The sequence below is a fragment of the Cladophialophora immunda genome, assembly GCF_000835495.1.
Source record: "Cladophialophora immunda strain CBS 83496 unplaced genomic scaffold supercont1.4, whole genome shotgun sequence".
Classification (NCBI taxonomy): Eukaryota; Fungi; Ascomycota; class Eurotiomycetes; order Chaetothyriales; family Herpotrichiellaceae; genus Cladophialophora; species Cladophialophora immunda.
The window spans coordinates 5835285-5855592 of NW_015622544.1; the positions used below are offsets into that span (position 1 = coordinate 5835285).

A 20308-nucleotide genomic window follows, 5' to 3' on the forward strand; every position below is an offset into this window, starting at 1 on the left:
CCTCCGCCAATATCTTCCTGTCCTCGGACCGCCGGAGACCAACAACGGCCAATATCCACGCGGAATAGGTCGATGATGCGACATATACCGGAAGACCAGGACTCGGGTAGCGAAGGATCGCCTAGTGCATAAGAGAATCTCACAGCTGGAAACGGCTAGCTACTGGAAAAGGGCCCAGTCAATGGCGAGCACATGTTTCCATCCTCCTGCCACCTCATCACCACGCACGGCCTTCATGCATGCATGCATCCCCGCATCCCGAAGATCAACATGCGAGACACCTGTTATGATGTCTGTGTTGTCGAAGTGCCTGGAAGGAAATGCATTGGCATCTGGTTTTCTCCATCTGGACCATTCCGTTGGCTGTCCACATGCAGGTGTTGAATAAATCGCCCTATCATTTGCCTCCTTTCAGTATCATTAATGACGCGAGATCCCACTGACCTGCATCCCTAGAGCGGACGACAGCCTTTTATCATGTCAATTCGGTGATACCGCAGGATTCCCTTGCATTAAACGGTCTCGTCTCTGTCGCCTCCTTTCTTCCACTGGGTGCGGTTTCCTACTTACATGGATCATGGTATCTCTTTGTTGCTCTAGCCTTTGGTCCAATCCTATGACTTTGAGCCAACACACCCAAACTACTGTCGAGATCACGGATCCGCGTATATCGCGTCTCGCACCGGCAATTCCAGCGGCACGCGTGCATGCAACTGGATTTCTCTGGTGGAGATCGGCTTTCATCATGATGTGACATGGATACCACTCTTACGGGTCAGGTAAGAGAATGGTCCAGGATGGTCTGCCCAGCGCAACGATCACAGATACTAGCTGTGGCCGAGGTTGTCTGTTCACTGCACGTCGAGCATATGGGAAACTGCCGTTCCCATGTCTCCGCAGTTGAAAAGCAGATAACACTCCTCTTGTAGTTCTATGTTCTGCTTTATTTCCATCTCCCAAATTTCCTTTCCAGCAACTCATCATGGCTACTCCGGAGCCAGTACTCACAGAACCCAACAATTTTCTCCCGATTGACACTAAGCTCGCGGGGAATACATTCTCTGACCCACTTCGGCATGACGGCACACACGGTTTCGAATTAAGTTCCCCAGATTCGAAGGACCAAGCTCAAGTGGCGGTGACGGATATTTCGTCAGGGCAAAGCAGTACGGATGAGAATGGACTTAGCCCTCTGGATCCAGAGCCGCTTCCCGTCGTTGAGTCGCCAATCTCGGAAACGGTTGATCCTGATCCTTTAGCGAAGTCCCCGCCAACGCGGCAGGATTCAGCCTGCTATTTAGATGACAAGTCTGCAGCCGCGCCTGTCATCGATGACATCGGACAGGAAAAGTTCCAGGATCAACCTGATGCAGCAGCTACCAATGCGGTCATACCTGAAAGCCCGACCCCAAATGTGTCGGCGCTTATCATAGACCTCGGGGATGTCTTGTGCAACTGGACTGCGCCACAAGCTCTGCCAATCTCTCCAGCGATGCTTCATCGCCTTCTCAAGACTCGATTCTGGCACGAATACGACTCAGGTGTGATTACACAAGAAGAATGCTACAGCAGTCTTGCTACGCAGTACGGGCTCGTGTATTCTGATGTGGCAGAGGCGTTCAAGCAGGCCGCACAGTCTCTCAGTCCTGATGAAGAGGTCTTTGGCATGATTCGTGGCTTGAAAGAGACCTATCGCGGGTCATTGAAGGTCTACCTTATGTCGAACATCCCCTTGCCTGAGTGGAAGGCCTTGGAAGGGGACTCACGATATGATTGGACTTTGTTCGATGGCTTCTTCATCTCTGCTCAAGTGGGCATGTGTAAACCCGAGCTCGGATTCTTCCGCCATGTTCTTAACAAGATCAATACGAAACCTAAGGATGTAGTCTTTGTGGATGACAACGCCGAAAACATCCTCGCAGCTCGATCACTGGGCATCAGGTGCCTCAGATACAAGGATACTGGCGGGTTGAGGCGATTCATCCACCACATCTTCGATGATGGAGTGGAACGAGGACGACAGTGGCTGCAAACCAATGCTAAGAACATGTGGTGCGTGACTCCTGACGGACGAGAAGTGAGAGACAATTTTGCCCAGCTCTTCTTGTATGAGGCTGCTGGCGACTTGTGAGTTTTAATGGGCCCAACCCAGCAGGTCGTCAAGTCATGTGCTAATAATACGGACCTCCAGAAATCTTGTCTCATTGACATTCTATGAGCGCACATGGAATTACTACATCGGTGAGACTCTCTTTCGAGACCCCCAGGCCCTCGTCAACTCTTGGGAAACTGATCAATGCAAAAGAGAAACCCATTGATACCGTGGAAAAGCATCCCGATGACATTGATACAACGTCGCTGGCGATGATTCTCCTACCCCACGACGTCGACAAAGCACACTCAATTCTTGACGAAGTCCTGCTGTATACTAACCGAGATGGTATTATCCTCGTGAGTATTGTCATTGTGCTAGCCGTCCTTTGGAGACCAAGGCTGACCCTTCGCAGACATATTTCGACAATAAACGACCCCGAATTGATCCCGCTGTTTGTGTCAATGCTCTTCGCTTCTTCTACAAATATGGCCGAGACGACTTGCCTGCGTTGCAACCGACAAAAGCCTGGATTTCGGATGTTCTCTTCTACCGAGCTTACCTTGATGGAACGTACTACTACCCCAGCGGAGACGTATTTTTGTACCTTTTCAGCCGCCTCCTGAGCGCAAACCCCGGGAGCGATATTTACCGCAGCACATGCGCCCTTCTGCGTGAACGATTGCAAGAACGAATGGGCTCGCCAGGAGATGCGGTGGAATTGGCCATGCGAGTCATTGCTTGTCTTGATATGGGGCTCAGGAATGAAGTTGACCTGAGGAAGCTGGAGGCGCTACAGGAAGAAGATGGGGGGTGGCCGATTGGCTGGCTCTGCCAGACTGGGAAAATCAGTCTGAAGATTGGAAGTCGGGGTGTGGCGACGGCATTAGCGGTCAAGGCCATTGAGATGGCACAGATGAAAGGGTGTTGAAGAGAGGATGAGGATGATGGGCGGCGTCCTGGGGATAAAGCCACGCACGTTACGGACACATGTTGAGGTGCCCGGGTCTGGCTGCATTTTCATTATTACGCAACCTTCTTCAATTCTGCTGTGAAACGGATTGCAGGATACACGAATTAATACCTCGTACGATCAGACGCTGGCAAGGCTGGCAGACCCTTTCACACTCCTTGGTGAGCCTTGCTGGACAGGGAAAATGGTTCTTCCGATGCTAACTGAAGGATTAACAACCGCCCAGATATGATTGGCTGTGAGACAAGCCCCATCGGGATGCGGGGGTGAAATGGAGGAAGGGGCATACGTCATTGGACAAGGCTGACTGGCAACGAGGTCTCGAGGTCACCAAGCCACTTTCTGTCTCTTTGTCAGGCACCTGGCCTTCAAACCCGCCGACGTCCACCTCAAGCACCGCAGCCTAAAGAATCCCTCTTCTTCTCTGTTTCTTGCATACCAAACACCTCCTGCTATTCCCACTATTACCCAATCCTCCTCGAAGTTGACTTTGTAGTCGCTACAGATTTAACCCCCTCGCCATGGCCGCTGCTCAAGTCTGCCCTATTGTTGGCACCACCAACACTGTCCTCCCTCCCAAACACCCCGACTTCGACATGGACAAGCCTGGCCAGGTCTGCCCCGTCACCAAGGCCACCACAGACCATCACCACAACCTCCACAAGCATCCAGGTATCTTCGACTCGGCCAACGAAGACCTCGCCAACGCCGACAACTGCCCTGCGCTCACCAAGATCGTCAGCCGTCCTGAACAGCAGGCAATGGACGAGGCTATCTGCCCTATTGTCGGTACTGTCTCGAGTGTCCTACCTCCGAACCATCCGTCGACAAAGGACGCAAAGGACGGCGATGTCTGTCCCGTCACCAACGCCAAGTTTGAGCATCACAAAGACAAGGTGCACCAGCACCCCAACCTTGAGACCGCGGCCAAGGGTGCCGTTTGTCCAGTTGTAGGGAAGAAGGCTTGAAAGAGCTCGAAAGTACACTGGGATGAATTATGCAAGGGGACTGTGGAAATAACACGATGAGCCTCCACATCTCCATCATTGGTTAATGGCTGTGTACGTCGCGGTGGCTGGCGCTGATACTTGATTACGACGGTGGTGGACATCTACCTTTACTCAACTGAGTATGTCTGTACTAGCACCGGCTATATACTACAATCAGAGCCATTTATTGTGCATCTAGAATGGTTCCTCATGTTTTGCTGCGATGGGTGATTACCTGCCAATCATTAGCGGGTGGTGCTTCGGCAGAATTATATTGCGACCCCGGCAATCCACATGGCTCCATTTGCACCATCGTTTTCTTCACTTCCAAGACACTCGTGGCAAAGATCTATCAACTTGATAACATTACAGCCCAGTCTAGACTTGCATGCTATGTATTGTTCAATTCGGCGACTTGCCGTGTCTTGTGACTCGGCGGGTCGGTAGCCGCAGTCCTCGAGCGGTCGATCACCCTTGCCAATTGCGCGGCCTGAGAAAGCTCGAAGCTAGAGATGCAGGACGTTCTCTCTGTCCAATCCTGGTGTTGACCGCTGGGAGGGATCTTCCTCCTATCTGCAAGGTCGAAAGAATGTTACCCACAGTCGGACTGTATCCCCTTCTGTGCCAATGCGGAGATCAGAGTCGGTCTTGTCATTGGGAACGGGACGTTGGAGTATCGCACCTTGATAAGGCGTTCGGTAGGTGGCATGCAAGCTGTTCCATCTGGTTGATATCGGCTATCGCAAGGAGAGACTGTTCTTGATCCCCGTGTGCAGTATAAAACCCTTCCTCAAAGGTCGTCGTGGACAACGTGTCTCGTCCTTGGAACTGTCCATGCTCTCTACATCAAAGGCCTAGCGCGCGAGAAAGTACAACTCAATCCCCCGACTCTGTTGTTCAATCACCGCCCTGGTATCAAACGAGCATCATGGGGCAATGGATCCGTCCAAAGGGACCTCTGTCTCGCCTGGTACCAACATCCCAGATGGCGCTCCTCGTCGCTGTCGTTTCGGTCTCGGTTGTCGACTCGGTGCTCTTGGGTTACGACAGCTCGATCATGGGCAGTCTCAACGTGATGCCGACATACCAGAACTACTTCACTCTGACAACGGCCACTAAGTCGCTGAACACCGCAATCTCCTATGTTGGAGGATCCTGTTCTGCCCTCCTTGCGGGATTCGTCGTCGCCTGGATTGGTAGATGGAAGAGCATCATGCTTTCAGCAGTGCTCACGCTTATTGGCGCAGTCATTCAAACGGCAGCCCAGAACATCGGCATGTTCATTGCTGGACGGTTCATTGTTGGTAAGTGTTCGAGCGAGGTCAGGGTATTTTGAGAGCAACACAGTCGCTAACCTCAGCGAAGGATTTGGGTTGGGCTTTGCTCAGACAGCATGCCCGACATACGTGGCGGAGACTGCTCCTCCAAAGCACCGCGCGGTGGCGTTGGGTCTGTACTATGCTTGCTGGGGTGTTGGGACCCTTGTTGCTTCAGGGGTTTGCTACTCGGTAAGCCTCTCGATGATTATTGTCTAACTAGTCATTGCTCAACCATGGTTTGTCATACAGACGCAACACTACTCGTCGACATGGGCGTGGAGAACTCCCAGCTTAGTCCAGATAATCCCCAGCATCTTGTGCATGCTCGTCCTACTGTTCCTTCCAGAGTCGCCTCGATTCCTCATTGACCGTGATCGACATGATGAGGCCTTAGAGGTTCTGGCAGCGCTCAACGCCAATGGTGACAAAGAGTCTCCGGTCGTGCTGGTGCAGTACAGGGAGATTACTGACACAATTGCCTGGGAGAAGAGCCAACAGCTGTCCTGGCGGCAAGCCTTCAGCACCAAGTCAAACCGGAAGCGCATGATCATCACCGCTACATTTTCCATTATCGTTATGCTTCCAGGGACCAATATCATTACCTTCTACTTTGGCGATATGCTGGTATGTTGATTTCGGATGCCAGATTAAGTGAGAGGTGCTGACCCTTACACAATAGTCACAAGCTGGAATCAGTGATCCAACCACTCAGCTCGAAATCAATATCATCTTGACCTCGTGGACATTGGTCGTCTCTCTGGCGGGGGCCTGGTTTGCCGACTCCTTGGGCAGAAAGACCCTCTGCGTGATCAGCCTCGCAGGCCAGATTGTCACCTTCTATATTCTCGCCGGACTCACCGCGGTATATGGCAACTCAACAGATACGTCGGGAATATATGGCACGATAGCGATGATTTTCCTCTACAACGCAGCATATGCGTACGGGGTCACCCCGCTTACGGTGCTCTACCCGCCTGAAGTACTATCATACTCGCTGAGATCGGTCGGCATGGGTTTGTATACGCTGACCACGAAGCTCTCGGGCCTGCTTGTGACGATGGCGTTCCCTTTTGCTCTGGATGCCATTGGATGGAAGACTTACATTATCAATGCCAGTGCGGACATTGTGATGTTGGTGGGTGTTATCTGGTACTGGGTTGAGACAAGAGGCCTTACCCTGGAAGAAGTAGACAAGGTGTTTGACGGCGTCAAGCATTCCGACGTGCCAGATTTGAAGGCTGTTACTGAAGGGGAAGTTGAAGTCGGGTCTGAGTTGCTGAAGACGGTAACGAGCAATGTGGAGAATCAGGAAGTTGTGATAACGACGGCCAAATGAGTTGACGGAAAAGCCATGATCTAGGCTCGGTGGGATATGTGTTGGACCGCGTGGGTGCCGATCAAGAGCCATGCAACCATGCCACCATGACAGTTTTGTCTCAACCGAAGACCCGGACCTGTACAGATCTGGGCAATGATAAGAGAAGGGCGGAGAACCGCGTTAGAACCGTGTCCGTCTTTCCTCTGGAAGGGCCTCTTATCAAGTCGCCTTGCGTATCCTATAGTTCTCCTCTTGGAGAATAGTATAGCATGCCGCTGTCCGCTCTAACAGCCCGTGATATCCAGTGCGGGGCACCAGGGTATAGAGGAGGGGAGTTGGCCGCGGCATTAGGGGACGTGAGATCAGGACTACTTCTTGGGGGTGATTGATGCCCTTGTCCGAAAAGTGTAGGATTTCTGATATATCCATAAGATATCAGGACTCCTTCGTGGTGGCGATCGATGCCCTCGTCCGAAACGTGTAGGATTTTGTGATATCTAGTATTTTCTGATATATCCATAAGATATACCAAGGCAAGCGGCGCCACTTTCGCCACATCCAGAACACATACACAGCATGGCAGAATCAACATTGATCCCCGTTGTTTCGTTCGACAAGTTCCTCACTGGCGACCGTGCGGACCAGAAGGAAGTCGCCCGACGGGTTTATGATGCATTCTCTGAGGTCGGGTTCATCTATCTGAAGGACCATGGCATCCCACAGACACGGGTTGATGAGATCTTCTCTCTGGTAGGTATCACGAACACTCCATTTCTGCATCCCGCGCCCTGTGTAACCGGGCAACCCCCTTTTCGGCGACAGCCTTACTCTGTCTGCTTTCTGCCACCAAGCCATCTACACCCACTGCCCTTCTCTTCCAGGTTTAATGAGCGTTTCGGCTATAGTTGACAATAGCCCTCAGCATGTAGCTCTGGTACTGACTCTATCCTTGCACAGGCCGAAAAGTTCTTCTCCCTTCCTTTGAGCACGAAGCTGGCCTACAAGCTGTCCTCCGCGCACGTCAACCAGGGATACACTGCTGATGGAGCAGAGGGAGTCAACGACCACAAGGAGTGCTACGAGCACCGTCGCTTCACCAACGATCTCTGCCCTTCGGAAGGCGAGTTGCCGGGCTTCAAATCCACTCTCGATGACTTCTACAAGCAATGTTTCTCCCTGGCGATGAACGTGCTCAAATGTCTGGCGATGGTGATGGACCTCGGGGACGACTTCTTCGAAGGCATCACGAAGAAGGCGGATCCGCAGATGCGGCTGCTGCATTATCCACCCATCGAGCGCCGCGTGATCGAGCAGCAGGGCCACGCGAGGATCAATGCTCACACGGACTTTGGGCTGTGCACGCTGCTGTTCCAGGATGGCGTGGGCGGCTTGGAGGTCGATCCGTCGCACGAGAACAAGTTCGTCCCGGCGACGCCCGTCCAAGGCGCCGTCTTGATCAACATCGCGGACTTGCTCCAGCGGTACACCAACGGGCGCGTCAAGTCCACGCGGCACAGGGTGGTCAGCCCCTCGCTGGACAAGTTCAAGGACTGCGACGTCCTGCCCTCCCGATACAGCATCCCGTTCTTTGTGCACCCGGACCCCGAGACGGTCATCGACCCGATCCTGTTGACCGAGGGCGAGGTCAAGTTGTACGAGCCGGTGAATGCGGGCCAGTGGAGGGACTGGAAGACGGCGACCAACTATCGACTGAAGGGTGACAATGGCGAGGAGGTGAGTTTGAGGAGCGTGGCGGTTGAGACCTGAGCTGGGTAGGACGACACAGGGTGCGAAAAGTATATGGATGCGAGGTTTGCCCACGGTGGAGATTGGTGTGGAATGCCTCAAATGTATACGAGGTATGCACATCTAGCAGGGGCCTATAGGTTGGACGCTTGCTGACGTGATGGTACTTCCGTGCTACATACTTCGTCTGATCTATAGCGTAGTGAGCGACTCTCTGTTGAGGCCTTCGTTTGGATGACCGCTGTGTGGCCGGGTGTCGAGAGACAAACAAGGCGTAACTTCAATCCCGTTTCTGACTGCTTGGGCGTTATATCTTACCAAACATCGCTGTCTTCTCCCTCATCATCGCCAACTATTCGCAAACCACCCAGCAGAGTGGTAGCCTGTGCCCTCGCAACCCACCTGCCGAGTTGTCGACGGTTGATTTCCGCCGCAGCTTCAATTGCCTCACGGTAGTAGCGAGGTTACGAGTGATCTTGTCACGCACATCATCCAATTTCCACGACCTCGACCCTTCGCAGGAGAAGGCAGAAAGAAACGAGAAATGGAAATGCCGGGCAGTACCAAAGTCAGCGGCCGCTGATGTCGCGTTACCTGGCGCGCAGACAATGTCGCTCCCCAGTTCGTGGTGGCCACCTTACGATGGGGAGGACACTGTCGCAGTTTACTTGATACAAACACGAGCACATCTGTTCGTTCTCCTCCATCGATCTGAGCGCATCTTCTCGTGGCTCACAGGGACTTCAGGAGGTTATAGAACCCACTGCTTTCACACCACTCACCTTGAGCCTCGACGTCCTGAGGCGCACGGCACATGCACAACGACCGTCGAGTAGCGTTGCGAAGCGCGCGAGCATAGGACGCGCCCCATGCCCAGAGCGTTCCGTTCTGTTGCCTGCAATCCCTCCGGAGGCCCTGGAGACTGACACACCGGTACGGCTGATGAAATGATCAGGATCGGAATACATGGCCATTGGTGTCTGCGCAAGACACTGCAGGCTGGATTTCCCCCTCTATTCCAACATATGGCTGCGCCCAAGCGCTGATCATTCATGCCTCAGTGCTGACAGTCGCAACCGTCTTATATCGGCTGTTGCAAAACAACCGTCGAGACATGCTCAAAACACAATCGAACCCCGGCATTGGCTTCTTTCGTGCAACTCCAAGTCATGAACCTACCACATTCCCGTATTCGGGCGATCAATCTCCAGACGCCAAAACCACTGGATGTGATAGCTGAGTTCAGCCTGCAGAATCGCTTGATAGCATGCTAGCAGCGATGTTCCCAGTGACCAAGAGATGAGATGTCCCAGTGCGGGCGCAGAATACAGCATCGATCGTTGTGCTCTTGGAAGGGAGTCGCCTGATCCATGCCCTTTCACATATCGGCAAGACAACAAAGCTGGCCGACTCACACCTCAGTCCAGCCCTGCCGGCTTTTTGTACGAGCAGCCACAAAGTCAGACCTACCGTGGATCACCCGCCTCCGTCGGCACCCGATATCGCTGCCATGGGTGGAGTTTTGAAATCCTTGTGTTCTTTGCCGGCATCCAGCTGCCGCCACTACCGCGAGGATTGCGCTGTCGTCATGCAGACAATTGGAAAGCTGAAAGTGATCCAAACGGTTGATCGGCATCTGAAACTCGAGTCGGCCATTCTCCGACCACCCTATTTGGGGTCTCGCCAGCTTCGTCCTTTGTACGATCCTACGTGACTTTCCTACGCCGTACAAAACTTAGATGAAGTCCGCAATTTCGATTTTATGATGTCCCTGACCTCTAGCCATCGCATTCACTCAAATGGCGTGGGATATTTCAACATCCCAAGATGTTGAAGCGGGAACCATACCCGTCCGCGGAGAAGAGCAGCCTTTGGGGGAGAAGAAGGTCGTACTAGAGGATGAGAAAACCGAAACCCTGGTCGACTGGGACGGTGAGGATGATCCGGAAAATCCTCAGAACTGGTCGACCATGTTCAAGTCCTGGGTGACCTTACAGCTGAGTTTGCTGGCGTTCTCGGCCAGCCTGGCTTCCAGCATTATTGCCCCGGCCAATCGCACCATAGCTGAATACGTCGGCGTGGGCGAGGAGGTGGTTGTTCTCAATGTCTCCCTCTACATGTGAGTTTCTCACAGCCAGTCCTGCTCGATACTGGACCAGTGTCTGACTGTGTCTCCAGCGTTGGCTTCGCTTTTGGGCCCTTGATTTGGGGTGAGTCTTCCTGGCTTCATTACAACTTCTCCCTTTGAGTTTTCTCTACATCATGGAACAGCGACACACTGACTCTGCGAGGCTGTAGGTCCTTCCAGCGAAGTCTGGGGCCGGCGATGGTCCATGTTGCCTGCAATGGCATGTCTAGCCTGCTTCTCAATCGGCACGGCCGTGAGCCAGAACGCCCAGTCAGTCTTCATCAACCGGTTCTTCAGCGGCTTCTTTGGTTCCGCTGCTGTCAGCAACGTCAACGCCGCCCTGGGCGACATTTGGTCTCGAGAGGCTCGCGGCACTGCTGTCTGCATGTATGGCATGTGCGTCGTAGGAGGCCCAACTCTCGGCCCAACAATCGGCGCCGCCATCCTCGTCAATCCACATATGGGCTGGCGATGGACCGAATATACCACGGCCATGCTCAATTTTGCCATTGTCGCGCTGACGTACTTCTGCATGCCCGAGATGTACCCGCCGGTGCTTTTGAAATGGAAGGCTCAGCGACTACGACGCCAGACCGGCAACAGTTCTTACTACCACCCTCACGAAAGGATCAAGGTCGACCTCAAGTCCATCATCACTAAGCAGCTGTCGCGACCGCTGATGATGCTCGTGACAGAACCAATGGTCACCTGCATCGCCTTCTACGCGTCTTTTGTCTATGCAATCCTCTACATGACCCTTCAAGTGTTCCCCATCATCTTTGAGGAGCAGCGAAAGTGGTCACCTGTTGTCGGCTCGCTACCCTTTCTCGGCATGTTCGTGGGGATAGTCTGCGCCACCGGTGTCAATCTTGGGAATCAGCCTCGATACATCCGAAAGTGCCGCGCCTCGAATGGAAGACCGGTCCCTGAAGCAAGACTCCCGCCCCTGGCAATCGGTGCTGTCATGATGGTGATCGGTCTATTCTGGTTTGGATGGACCGCCGCTCCCAATCACCCATGGCCGCTTCCTGTCGTTGCTGCCATGTTTATTGGCGGCGGGTTCAACGTCATCTTTCAGCAATGTAGGCGCGCCCCAGACCCTTTGTTGAGATACGCTGACGCATCATCCAGGCATCAACTATCTAGTCGACGTGTACGGCCTCTATGCGGCCAGTGCCACAGCCGCCAACACCTTTCTGCGCAGCATCCTTGCCGCAGGTCTTCCTCTTGCGGCGCGACCCCTGTATCGTTCAATTGGAGTCGGCCCTGCAACGTCGATTCTCGGGGCTGTGGCTTCTATGATGCTCCCGGTGCCGTTTATCTTCATGAAGTATGGCCTCATTCTCCGGAAGAAATCGAACTTTGCACCCGTGCCAGATGGTTGAAACCGACTGCTTTGCCTCTGAAACTCTTCTCAGTATTCCGGCAGCAGCAGGTTGCTGCGACATGGCTCAGCACTCTTTGCTGATTTAATGTCCGGACAAGCCGGGATCGCGTCTTCGTAAGGATTTTTCGGGCGTTGATGCAGTGGCGATCCCGAAACGACGATGATGTGATTGATGATGTGATTGACTCTGCAGGCACGCTTGTCATTCATGAGTGTGACACTGCGGAGGCACCGACTCTCAGCCCTAGGCAGAGCATATCTCGAAGACCGCATCCCCCACTTGTCGAGTAGAGTACCGGTTCCCTGTGCAAACCGGGTCGCACCGTCGCCGAGGGGACCGATGTTGAGAACCGGTGCTGGTCTATTCCACTGCGGTGATAGATGGCATCATGGCGACTTCCCACCCCTGCACGACATTGTCTACACTCACAGCTCCAGCTCCAGCTCCAGCTCCTGCAGTTTGAACTTTCGACCTCATGTGCGAATAAGAGTCTCGAAACCACAGCATTGTTCCGTACCAGGTGCATCGCGAACTTACTTGCGTGGCTTACTCAGGAGCTGGAAGGAGGGAGCGAGCATGCATGGAAGAAGGGGGTCTAGGATAGGGGATAGGAGACCGCCGTGGAGATACTTGGCCAGTATCGACAGCGACGGCATTGACAAAGAAAAACAGCATGTCGACAGTTCACGCGTTGTCCAAAAAAGCCATGTGCCGGAGCGTCATTGGATCACATCGATGATTATCGACATAATCAATGGCTGGTAAGAAATGATGTTCTCACACAGTGCACATGCGCACGGACAGGCACGGAGCCCAAGGCCCAATGCCCGACAGAGCGCAATGCATTTCTTCATCATCCCGAACCAGATGGAATGGATCATAGGTCGACTGTATTCAGAAAGTGATTTGGGAATGTGAATGTGAATGTGAATGTCAATAGATGTAGAATGGTGAAGGGAAACGTGAATACAGTCAAATCCAGAGAATTCGGACAAAGTCACGTCCATGAATGAATGAACCGCCTGTGAAGATGCTAATGTCAGTATCACTGTCGACACCATCACCATCACCATCGCATCTGTTAATAGTCAGCGGCACCTGGCACCTGGCAGCAGTAACGACACGGTCGTTTCAAAAGCCTGCCTGGCTACACGACTCCCCCGAGGATGTTCAACCGCCTTTATATGTATACATATAAATATCCTCTTATCTCATCTTTCACTTCCTGCTGCCTTCGTGGGCACAAGAATACCTGTTCATTGCCCAGCTAGTGCCTGAACATAGGTAGGCAGGGAGAATTCCAGAGCACGAACCATATGCATCAGAACCAGAAGGTCCAACGTTGAAGTGGAGACTCGTGCACGGAGGAGGGAATTTCGAAGGAAGGGAGGAGCCAAGGGCTGCGTTGCCCGCCCGCGTGCAAACACACAATGTTTGGCGCAAGAGTCAAGATGAAAGGAGGAGGGGATTGCTGTGCTGTCGGCCATGAAGCCTGGGTCGTCCACGGCAAATCTGAATCGACACCCCACACCCCAGTCCGCGCCGTTCAAGCGATGGGTTTCGACACACCAGCCGTTCAGCGATCATGGCTCGAGATGGGAACAGAAGAGCCTCCACAATCTTCTCCAAGAGCAGTAATCTCTCGGTCTCACAATCCATTTCCTCTGGACTCAGTTTCCAGCCCCTTGCCCGAAATCTTTCCACTGTTGATCAACAATCAACCTGCTGAATCAGGGAACACCGAGTTCTACACGCCGCCAGCACAGGCTGCTCGGCGCCATGAGGCATTCACAGGGTGACGTGACGAACAAGACAGAACCATACCGCCGAAGGACCCTACCGCTTGGCTGCCCAGTGCACAGTCGTGGCACAGTGTTTCTGAGGTCGACTTGGACCAAATCATTTTCGAGGGCATCAATGAGGTCTGGTGGCGACGCAATCAAAACCCGGGAGAGGTTCCTATCTTCGCGTCAGTCCCACCAAATGTGTCCGAAGCAACCACACAACGCTGAGGATTGGCTTCACCTTTCTCCAGGCCTGATTCTGACACGACCTGGAGGCTCGAGCATCTCGACAAGGAAGAATATCGGCGAATCAAGCAGGAGTTAAGATGCTGGAGTGGGACGATGAGACGTGTTTGTACAGATGTACTCTTGCTATGAGCTGGGCGTTGAGTTCGGTGGTTGCATGGGGACCCGGAGGCCTTGTTCGGTTGGGAGGACAGATGGGCGACCACGAGTACGAGGATTGATTATCTCTGTGGAGCCGGGTTGTATCGTGGCTTAGGTCTCTAGTGGAATGAGATGTTCAGCGGTGTAGATGGTGGCGAGGTGTGGCGAGGCGCAGACAACTGTGGAATTCTCGCTTTGTATTGCAAGAAAGATGATAGAGTCCAAGGGAGTTCTGTGCAATCGTTGCACGCCCATATTTGGGGCAAAGAATGGTTCCACCTGAATTGCTGCATCTGCTGGATTCAAGTCCAAGGTCATCCGTATCATTTTGCCCATTCTGGTGCGAAGAGGTCGTCATATTTGGGAGACCTTGACTGGAGCATCTGATTGGGTGCCTTCTGTCATATCTGTGCTCCCTCGCCGGTGTAACCCTGACGCCTTTTTGACGGTGGTCTTGTCGGAGATCGGAACAACATCTGCCTGGGATTTAGTATATCTTTCGTGCAGCTCTCCATTGCCTGCACCAGCGTTCAAAACAGAACAAACCTCTCCTCCGAGACCCTTATCCATCGTGTCATGAACACCATTGCATACCTCCCCAAACATGTCTTTTCGAGAAGTAAGAAGAATCCCAATAACCAGAGGATGGGGCCCCTGCAAAAGAACCCACTGGGTACCTGTCAGCGACTACGAGACGTGGGAGACTCCTGACGGCTTCACCCATACGTCGCACTGGAGGGTGGGCATCGATCCGTGGGCACTTGGGATGCGAAGACCAGGGATACTTCTGGCAGAAGACGACATACAGTATCTGGGATTTCGAGAAACCAGACCTGGTGGGCCCGGCCGGCTTTTGGGCCCTGGAATAGAGAGGGTTCGGGATGGCCATTGGGGGCTCGGCGAGATCAACGAGATATTGGATGGGATATACGCTCGAGACCAGCAGGAGCTCGAGGACCGGCGGGCAACTGAGGAACGTCGGACGGACGAGTACAGAAGGAGATGGCTCACGCTCCATGAGCAGTCGACTGCCATACCAGACCGGTTGACCCGCCATATGGATGACTATCAAAGCTCGATACAAAATCCCATCACCAATGACAGACTCACGAGCCTGCGGACGGAGGCCGAATCGTATGCAGAAAGAAGGAGACAGCGAGAGGAAGAAGAGCGCAAAAGAGACCGACAGAGGGAGAGGGAACTCCGTGATGCAGAGCTTGGACGGAGGGCGCGTGAAGATTTGGAAGACTATGGGTTTGTCCCCGTCCAGCGGCGCCGAGGACGGCGATGAAGGAGGAGTCTTGTCCTTGGTCTTGTGGATGGATACTTGAGTTTGGAGAGTGGGAGAGAGGGCGGTCGACAGGCATCTTGGAGATTGTAGTGGATGTATTTGTAGAAGGGATGTGTCAAGGACGTTGTGGATTTCAAAGTGGTAGAGCGAGAAGAGAGGAATGAGGATGGCGCAGGAATTGTGCGTTTGGCGGGGCTCGCGCTTCTCCGACTCTATACGCACCGAAGGGCCAGAATCACAGGGCGCAGGGAACGGATCTAAGCGAGCCACCCATTGATTACCACTCTTCCTCTCTCTTGTCGTATTCAATCTTTATTTCATCGCGAAACAATATCTCGTTCTCTGTATCTCACACAGATCTCCTCGAAAATGGCTCCGAAACAGGTCGTATCGTCGGACAAAGGCCTCAAGTCCAACCTCTTCTCTCAAGCCACCATCCACAATGGAACCGTCTACGTCAGCGGAAACATTGGCATCGTTCCCTCTACGATGAAGGTGGTGGAAGGGTCAGTCGCAGACAGGACGGTCAGGACACCCAGAGACAGTGCGCCATCCGGCCAGTGACTGATGCCCGTTGTCTACAGAAACAAGCCCTGGAAAACATCAAAGTCGTCCTGGAAGAAGCCGGAAGCAGCCTCGAACAGATCCTCAAGGTATGTCCGCACACAACTATCCTCGACAAAAGCACTGACCAGGTCCAGATGAACATCTATCTGACAAATATGGAGGATTATGCGGCCATGAACGAGGCCTGTGCGTGGTCCCCCCAGCCTTGCTGCCACATTCCTGCCTGACCAAGAAACAGTCCTCAAGATCATTCCGGATCCGAAGCCAGCACGGACCTGCGTCTGCGTCAAGGAGCTCCCATTCAAGACAGATGTAATGGCTCCCTATCGATTCATCCACTCGTTCCTTAGGCTAACAGCAGTCAGGTTGAGATTGAATGCATCGCAGCATTGTGAGGGGCATGTAGTTTGCCGGCAGGGATGAACTCGCAACACTGACTTTTACTCCAGGGGTGAGACTTCAGCATCAAAGCTCTAGGTCGCTGCTAAGTATCTCTGATTGAAATCTAACCTTCGGAGAACAGCTTCTTCTTTGTCCAAGCATGTGTTTGCAGCACCAGACCTTGGGTTGCCGCTCCCCCATCACCCTTTGGCTCTTGGCTGAAATCTGCATTCAAAGAACAGACATGACAGTGACAATCCCCAATAGATGACAATGAAAACTTGGATGAAAACGGTGCTATTATCTTCTTCCGCTTCCGGCATTCAATGGCGACGCTGCAAGCTTTCCACTCATCTCTCTGTCATATATTTCCTGCCCAATCCGTTTGAACTCTTTTGTTCCTGAGTGATCTGACATTTGTCCAAACCCGTTGAAAGGTTATTCATCTACGTCTCTCGTCGCAACCACTTTGCAGACCTCGAAACTCCAACATGGCTCCACGTGGACAGTCGACCACTACTCCGACTCGGAGAATGACGAGACCCTCTGCCATGAGGAGAACGCCAGCAACACCATCGGTTCAAGCAGGAAGCACGTCATCATCTGCAATCCAAGGGGCTACGGGGAAAGCAACACCTGCCAGGGCAAATCGCCGCAACACCACCAAATCGGCCCCGAAGTCTGCAACAATTGCGGCACAGTCTGGACGTACTCCGGCAAAATCAGCCTCAACTAACCAAAAGCCCAAAGACACACCTGCCAAGAAAGCATCTGGGTTGATCAGGCGCACGAAGGCAACAGCGAAAGCCAACAAGAAAGGTGACGAAGGCACAAAAGATGAGGCACCACAGACCGCATCTGACAACAATGACCCATTTGTAGGTGCTGACAATGGCCGAACGAAAAGCGAGTCTCCCAGTGTCACTCCTCAACCGCCGACATCAATTCCGGCTCGAAGGAACGCGAAACCCAAGACAAGCAAGAGAAAATCCAAGCCCTTCGAGGAACAGCCCTACATAAACAACGACAGCTCCGAGGACGACTCGGCGAATATATCGTTAGCGAAAGCTGCGCCAACTCCCAAAGGAAAGGCAGTGGCGGTCGAAGACAAGGTCTACAGTGAAGAGGAGGACACCGATGAAGAACATGAGGATCTGGTAGCAAAGAGTGCAACCCGGAAAAGGAAGATCAGACCATTCGACGATCAGGCTTACAGATTTGAAAGAGAAGACTCGGAGGAAGATGACGACGAAGAGCTTGATGACAATGTCCCAGGAGATTTGACAACCAATCCACTCCGAAGAATCCATCTCAGGGTAAATCAAGATCGGCACCAGCAACAAATGCGACAACTTGCGGAGAGAAGTACCCGTGAATCACCTGCGAATCCCAGCTCGTCGTCAGGTCCTAGATTGCCGGCATCTCCCAGCACTCCGGGTGCTTCACAAAGGGCGGTTCAGCAGCCAAGTGTTGGCCCAGCACCCAAGCGTCAACGGACGGCGTCGCCGACGGTCGCCAGCTCATCAAGCCCACACGGCAAAGCTCCTCAGACGAACGCTGTGGATCCCAATGATCCCCTTGTCCTTGCGGAGCAACTATTTACAGACATCGAAAGGACCCCAAGGGCGCTAGATCTTGACGAAATCGGCGCGCTCTTCATGATCTTGCAAGAGAAGATCTCGCGTTTCTGCGACGACCATTTCGACTTCAACCTAACGGCACAACAAGAGAAGGCATGGCCCATGCATCTATTGGCCACGAAGTACTTGTCATTGATGCTGATGACGCAGAGGATTGCAGATGGGAGCGAATATGGCTGGCACAACTTCTTCACAAAGCGGGAACATCGACGACATCTCGTACACGGCGTCATCGGCGAGTGGTTCCAGCAACGTATCTTTAAACACACCGCTTTCAGCATCCCGGACGACAAAGTACGCGAACTCGAAGACATGGACCGCAAGTATCTCCACTATGATGCCTTTGTGCGCAACAAGAAGAAGGCCGAGTGTCTGGAGGGATTGAAAATCGACGAAGACTATTTTCCTTCAGCGGAATTCCCCAACAATTTCGAGCATAAGGACAATCTGGAGATCGCAGCTCGGAGGATGGCCACCAATCTGCTGCTTGTTTTGGAGCCGCTACTCCCGCCTCCGTTCTTTGACCCAATCGTCCCGAGATGGAGACAGTCGTCTAGAGCCAGGGATGAAGGGGCTGAAATGCGATTCCAGATCTGGCTTGGGCTCATCAAGTTAATCAGGATGGCGGGCAGTCTCCATCTTTCTATCCGCTTTGCTGGCATAAATGGCGTGGTCGTGCGCATCGCACCACATGTGCCCAAGGGCACCAGGTTGCGTCGAGACGATGCGGAGAAGAACATTTGCGTCAACGCCAACTGGCTGAATGCGAACAGTGCTCGCCCTCTGCAAGCAAACGATCAGTTGCAGGTCAAGATGACCTGCTTCGGGCGAGTTGAAGCCGTTGTGCCGAATGGCCTCGACGTGCTCGAACTTGAGCAGGCACAGGAAGCCGCTCGAGTAGCGGGGAGGGAACTCACCCGAGAAGAAGCTGAAAAAAGACTCTTCAACCTGTATCCGTATGACTTGCAGGAGACGGACGCCGCAAGGGACGCCGTTGCAGATCTGCCAGCAATTCCAGGCACGGAGTGGTCCACGGCGATACTCAAGGCTGGTATCCAGGAAGCTCGAGAAAAGAGATACGGGCGTCGTCCCCGAGAAGACGCGACGAGGGATCAAGCCGACGCTAAGAGCGGTGCATTCGTCACCGTCTACTCGAGAGTCGCTCCCTCGAACCTCTACTGTGAATGGGTTGCTTCGTCTCAGGAACAGCAATTCCCGCCTCTCGCAAACGCGGCACCACAACCGCCAGCCCAGACCCTCGCCGAAGCTGTCGCAGACGCCCGCCGGCAAAAGTACATTTCCTGTTCCCTCGAGGACGCAGGTCTAGCGGTCTGGAACACCGTTGCGCGGCGCGAGTTTCTCGAATGGCTGGTATTTTCCGGCAGCGTCGCCGGCATCAGCGCAATCACCGCTCCGTGGATTCGGGGCGTGTTTGAGAGTCTCAACCTGGCGGAACGGTCGAGGGAGGTCGGGACAAGCATCTCAACCCGTGCCGGTCGTGCCGTGTCTGCTGCAGCGAACTGGCGCAGTGCTCTTCAGGATGCTTCGGCGTACGTGTCCCAACTCGTCGCGCCGACTGCGAGCACCGTGACCGTGACATCCGTTGTAACAGACTGGACTACGACGACCGTGCAAGTCGACGAACCGACCGATGCAGGCGAGCCGATGGAAGAAGTCACGCCTACCTCTGCTACCTCTCGTGATTCATTCTCTGAACTCCTTCCCGAGGCCTTGGGAGGGGTCTTGGGCATCACGCGACGAGTTATTGCAACAGACAACCCCGAATTCGCCATGGTCGCAAGCCTTTTCAGCGAGCAGATGGGTTTCGTCCAGCAGGCTGAAGCCCAAGCTGCGCCGGAGCCGGAGCCGACGCCATCTCCTAGCACCCGCCGCTCGAAGGTTCTTTGAGGTTCTTGCAACTTTTCACATAGCAGATGGCAATGGTCTCGACATTTGAGATTCGACGGGGAACAGACCGATGGGTTACGTTATACGGAGAAGGAAGATTGTAATCGGAAACAATCGGCACCGACTTGGACGGATGTGTGCCGACGTGGCTGGGGCCAATATACACTCAGGATCAAGTGCAGAAGGCGGTTGAACAGGTTGGGATATGCGATCGCTTTTTTCTTTTCTAGCTTGGTTACAAACTCACCCTGAGACAGAGGAGGGGAACCATATGGACTGAGATAGATTCTACAGCCATCTTTGTTGGATCATGATTCGAATTTCAAGACAACACACCGGAACTTTTCTTCTGGCTCATCTTTTCTCTTCATCAGCTCATCCCTTTCCTGATCCCGAA

General features: G+C 53.3%; 6 protein-coding genes across 8 annotated transcripts; all 6 read left to right on the forward strand.

The window, feature by feature from the left end:
• Nucleotides 1-858: 858 nt before the first annotated feature.
• PV07_08330 (uncharacterized protein) lies at nucleotides 859-3023 on the forward strand (the record flags this gene model as incomplete). The annotated part of the gene is made up of 4 exons (XM_016395487.1): nucleotides 859-2127; nucleotides 2192-2241; nucleotides 2306-2451; nucleotides 2508-3023. The coding sequence occupies exons 1-4, from the start codon at nucleotides 983-985 to the stop codon at nucleotides 3021-3023; spliced, it is 1857 nt and encodes a 618-aa protein (XP_016248906.1). The 5' UTR covers nucleotides 859-982.
• A 399-nt stretch (nucleotides 3024-3422) lies between these two features.
• On the forward strand, nucleotides 3423-4248 carry PV07_08331 (uncharacterized protein). The gene has a single exon (XM_016395488.1). The coding sequence runs from the start codon at nucleotides 3587-3589 to the stop codon at nucleotides 4031-4033; it is 447 nt and encodes a 148-aa protein (XP_016248907.1). The 5' UTR covers nucleotides 3423-3586; the 3' UTR covers nucleotides 4034-4248.
• A 5885-nt stretch (nucleotides 4249-10133) lies between these two features.
• Nucleotides 10134-11950, forward strand: PV07_08332 (uncharacterized protein; the record flags this gene model as incomplete). The annotated part of the gene is made up of 4 exons (XM_016395489.1): nucleotides 10134-10556; nucleotides 10616-10647; nucleotides 10736-11647; nucleotides 11697-11950. The coding sequence occupies exons 1-4, from the start codon at nucleotides 10237-10239 to the stop codon at nucleotides 11948-11950; spliced, it is 1518 nt and encodes a 505-aa protein (XP_016248908.1). The 5' UTR covers nucleotides 10134-10236.
• Nucleotides 11951-11976: 26 nt separating this feature from the next.
• On the forward strand, nucleotides 11977-12925 carry PV07_08333 (uncharacterized protein). The gene has a single exon (XM_016395490.1). The coding sequence runs from the start codon at nucleotides 12161-12163 to the stop codon at nucleotides 12716-12718; it is 558 nt and encodes a 185-aa protein (XP_016248909.1). The 5' UTR covers nucleotides 11977-12160; the 3' UTR covers nucleotides 12719-12925.
• A 2771-nt stretch (nucleotides 12926-15696) lies between these two features.
• Nucleotides 15697-16805, forward strand: PV07_08334. Of its 3 annotated transcripts, none has more exons than XM_016395493.1 (6): nucleotides 15697-15940; nucleotides 16000-16068; nucleotides 16117-16168; nucleotides 16221-16294; nucleotides 16348-16433; nucleotides 16506-16805. In XM_016395493.1, exons 1-5 carry the CDS (start codon nucleotides 15785-15787, stop codon nucleotides 16375-16377), a joined length of 381 nt encoding a protein of 126 aa, XP_016248912.1. In that variant the 5' UTR covers nucleotides 15697-15784; the 3' UTR covers nucleotides 16378-16433; nucleotides 16506-16805. The 3 variants fall into 3 exon arrangements, with proteins under 3 accessions (XP_016248912.1, XP_016248911.1, XP_016248910.1); XM_016395492.1 differs by having other exon boundaries at nucleotides 16348-16380; nucleotides 16432-16805; XM_016395491.1 differs by having other exon boundaries at nucleotides 16348-16805.
• On the forward strand, nucleotides 16787-20236 carry PV07_08335 (uncharacterized protein). The gene has a single exon (XM_016395494.1). It carries the CDS (start codon nucleotides 16855-16857, stop codon nucleotides 19909-19911), a length of 3057 nt encoding a protein of 1018 aa, XP_016248913.1. The 5' UTR covers nucleotides 16787-16854; the 3' UTR covers nucleotides 19912-20236.
• Nucleotides 20237-20308: the final 72 nt, after the last annotated feature.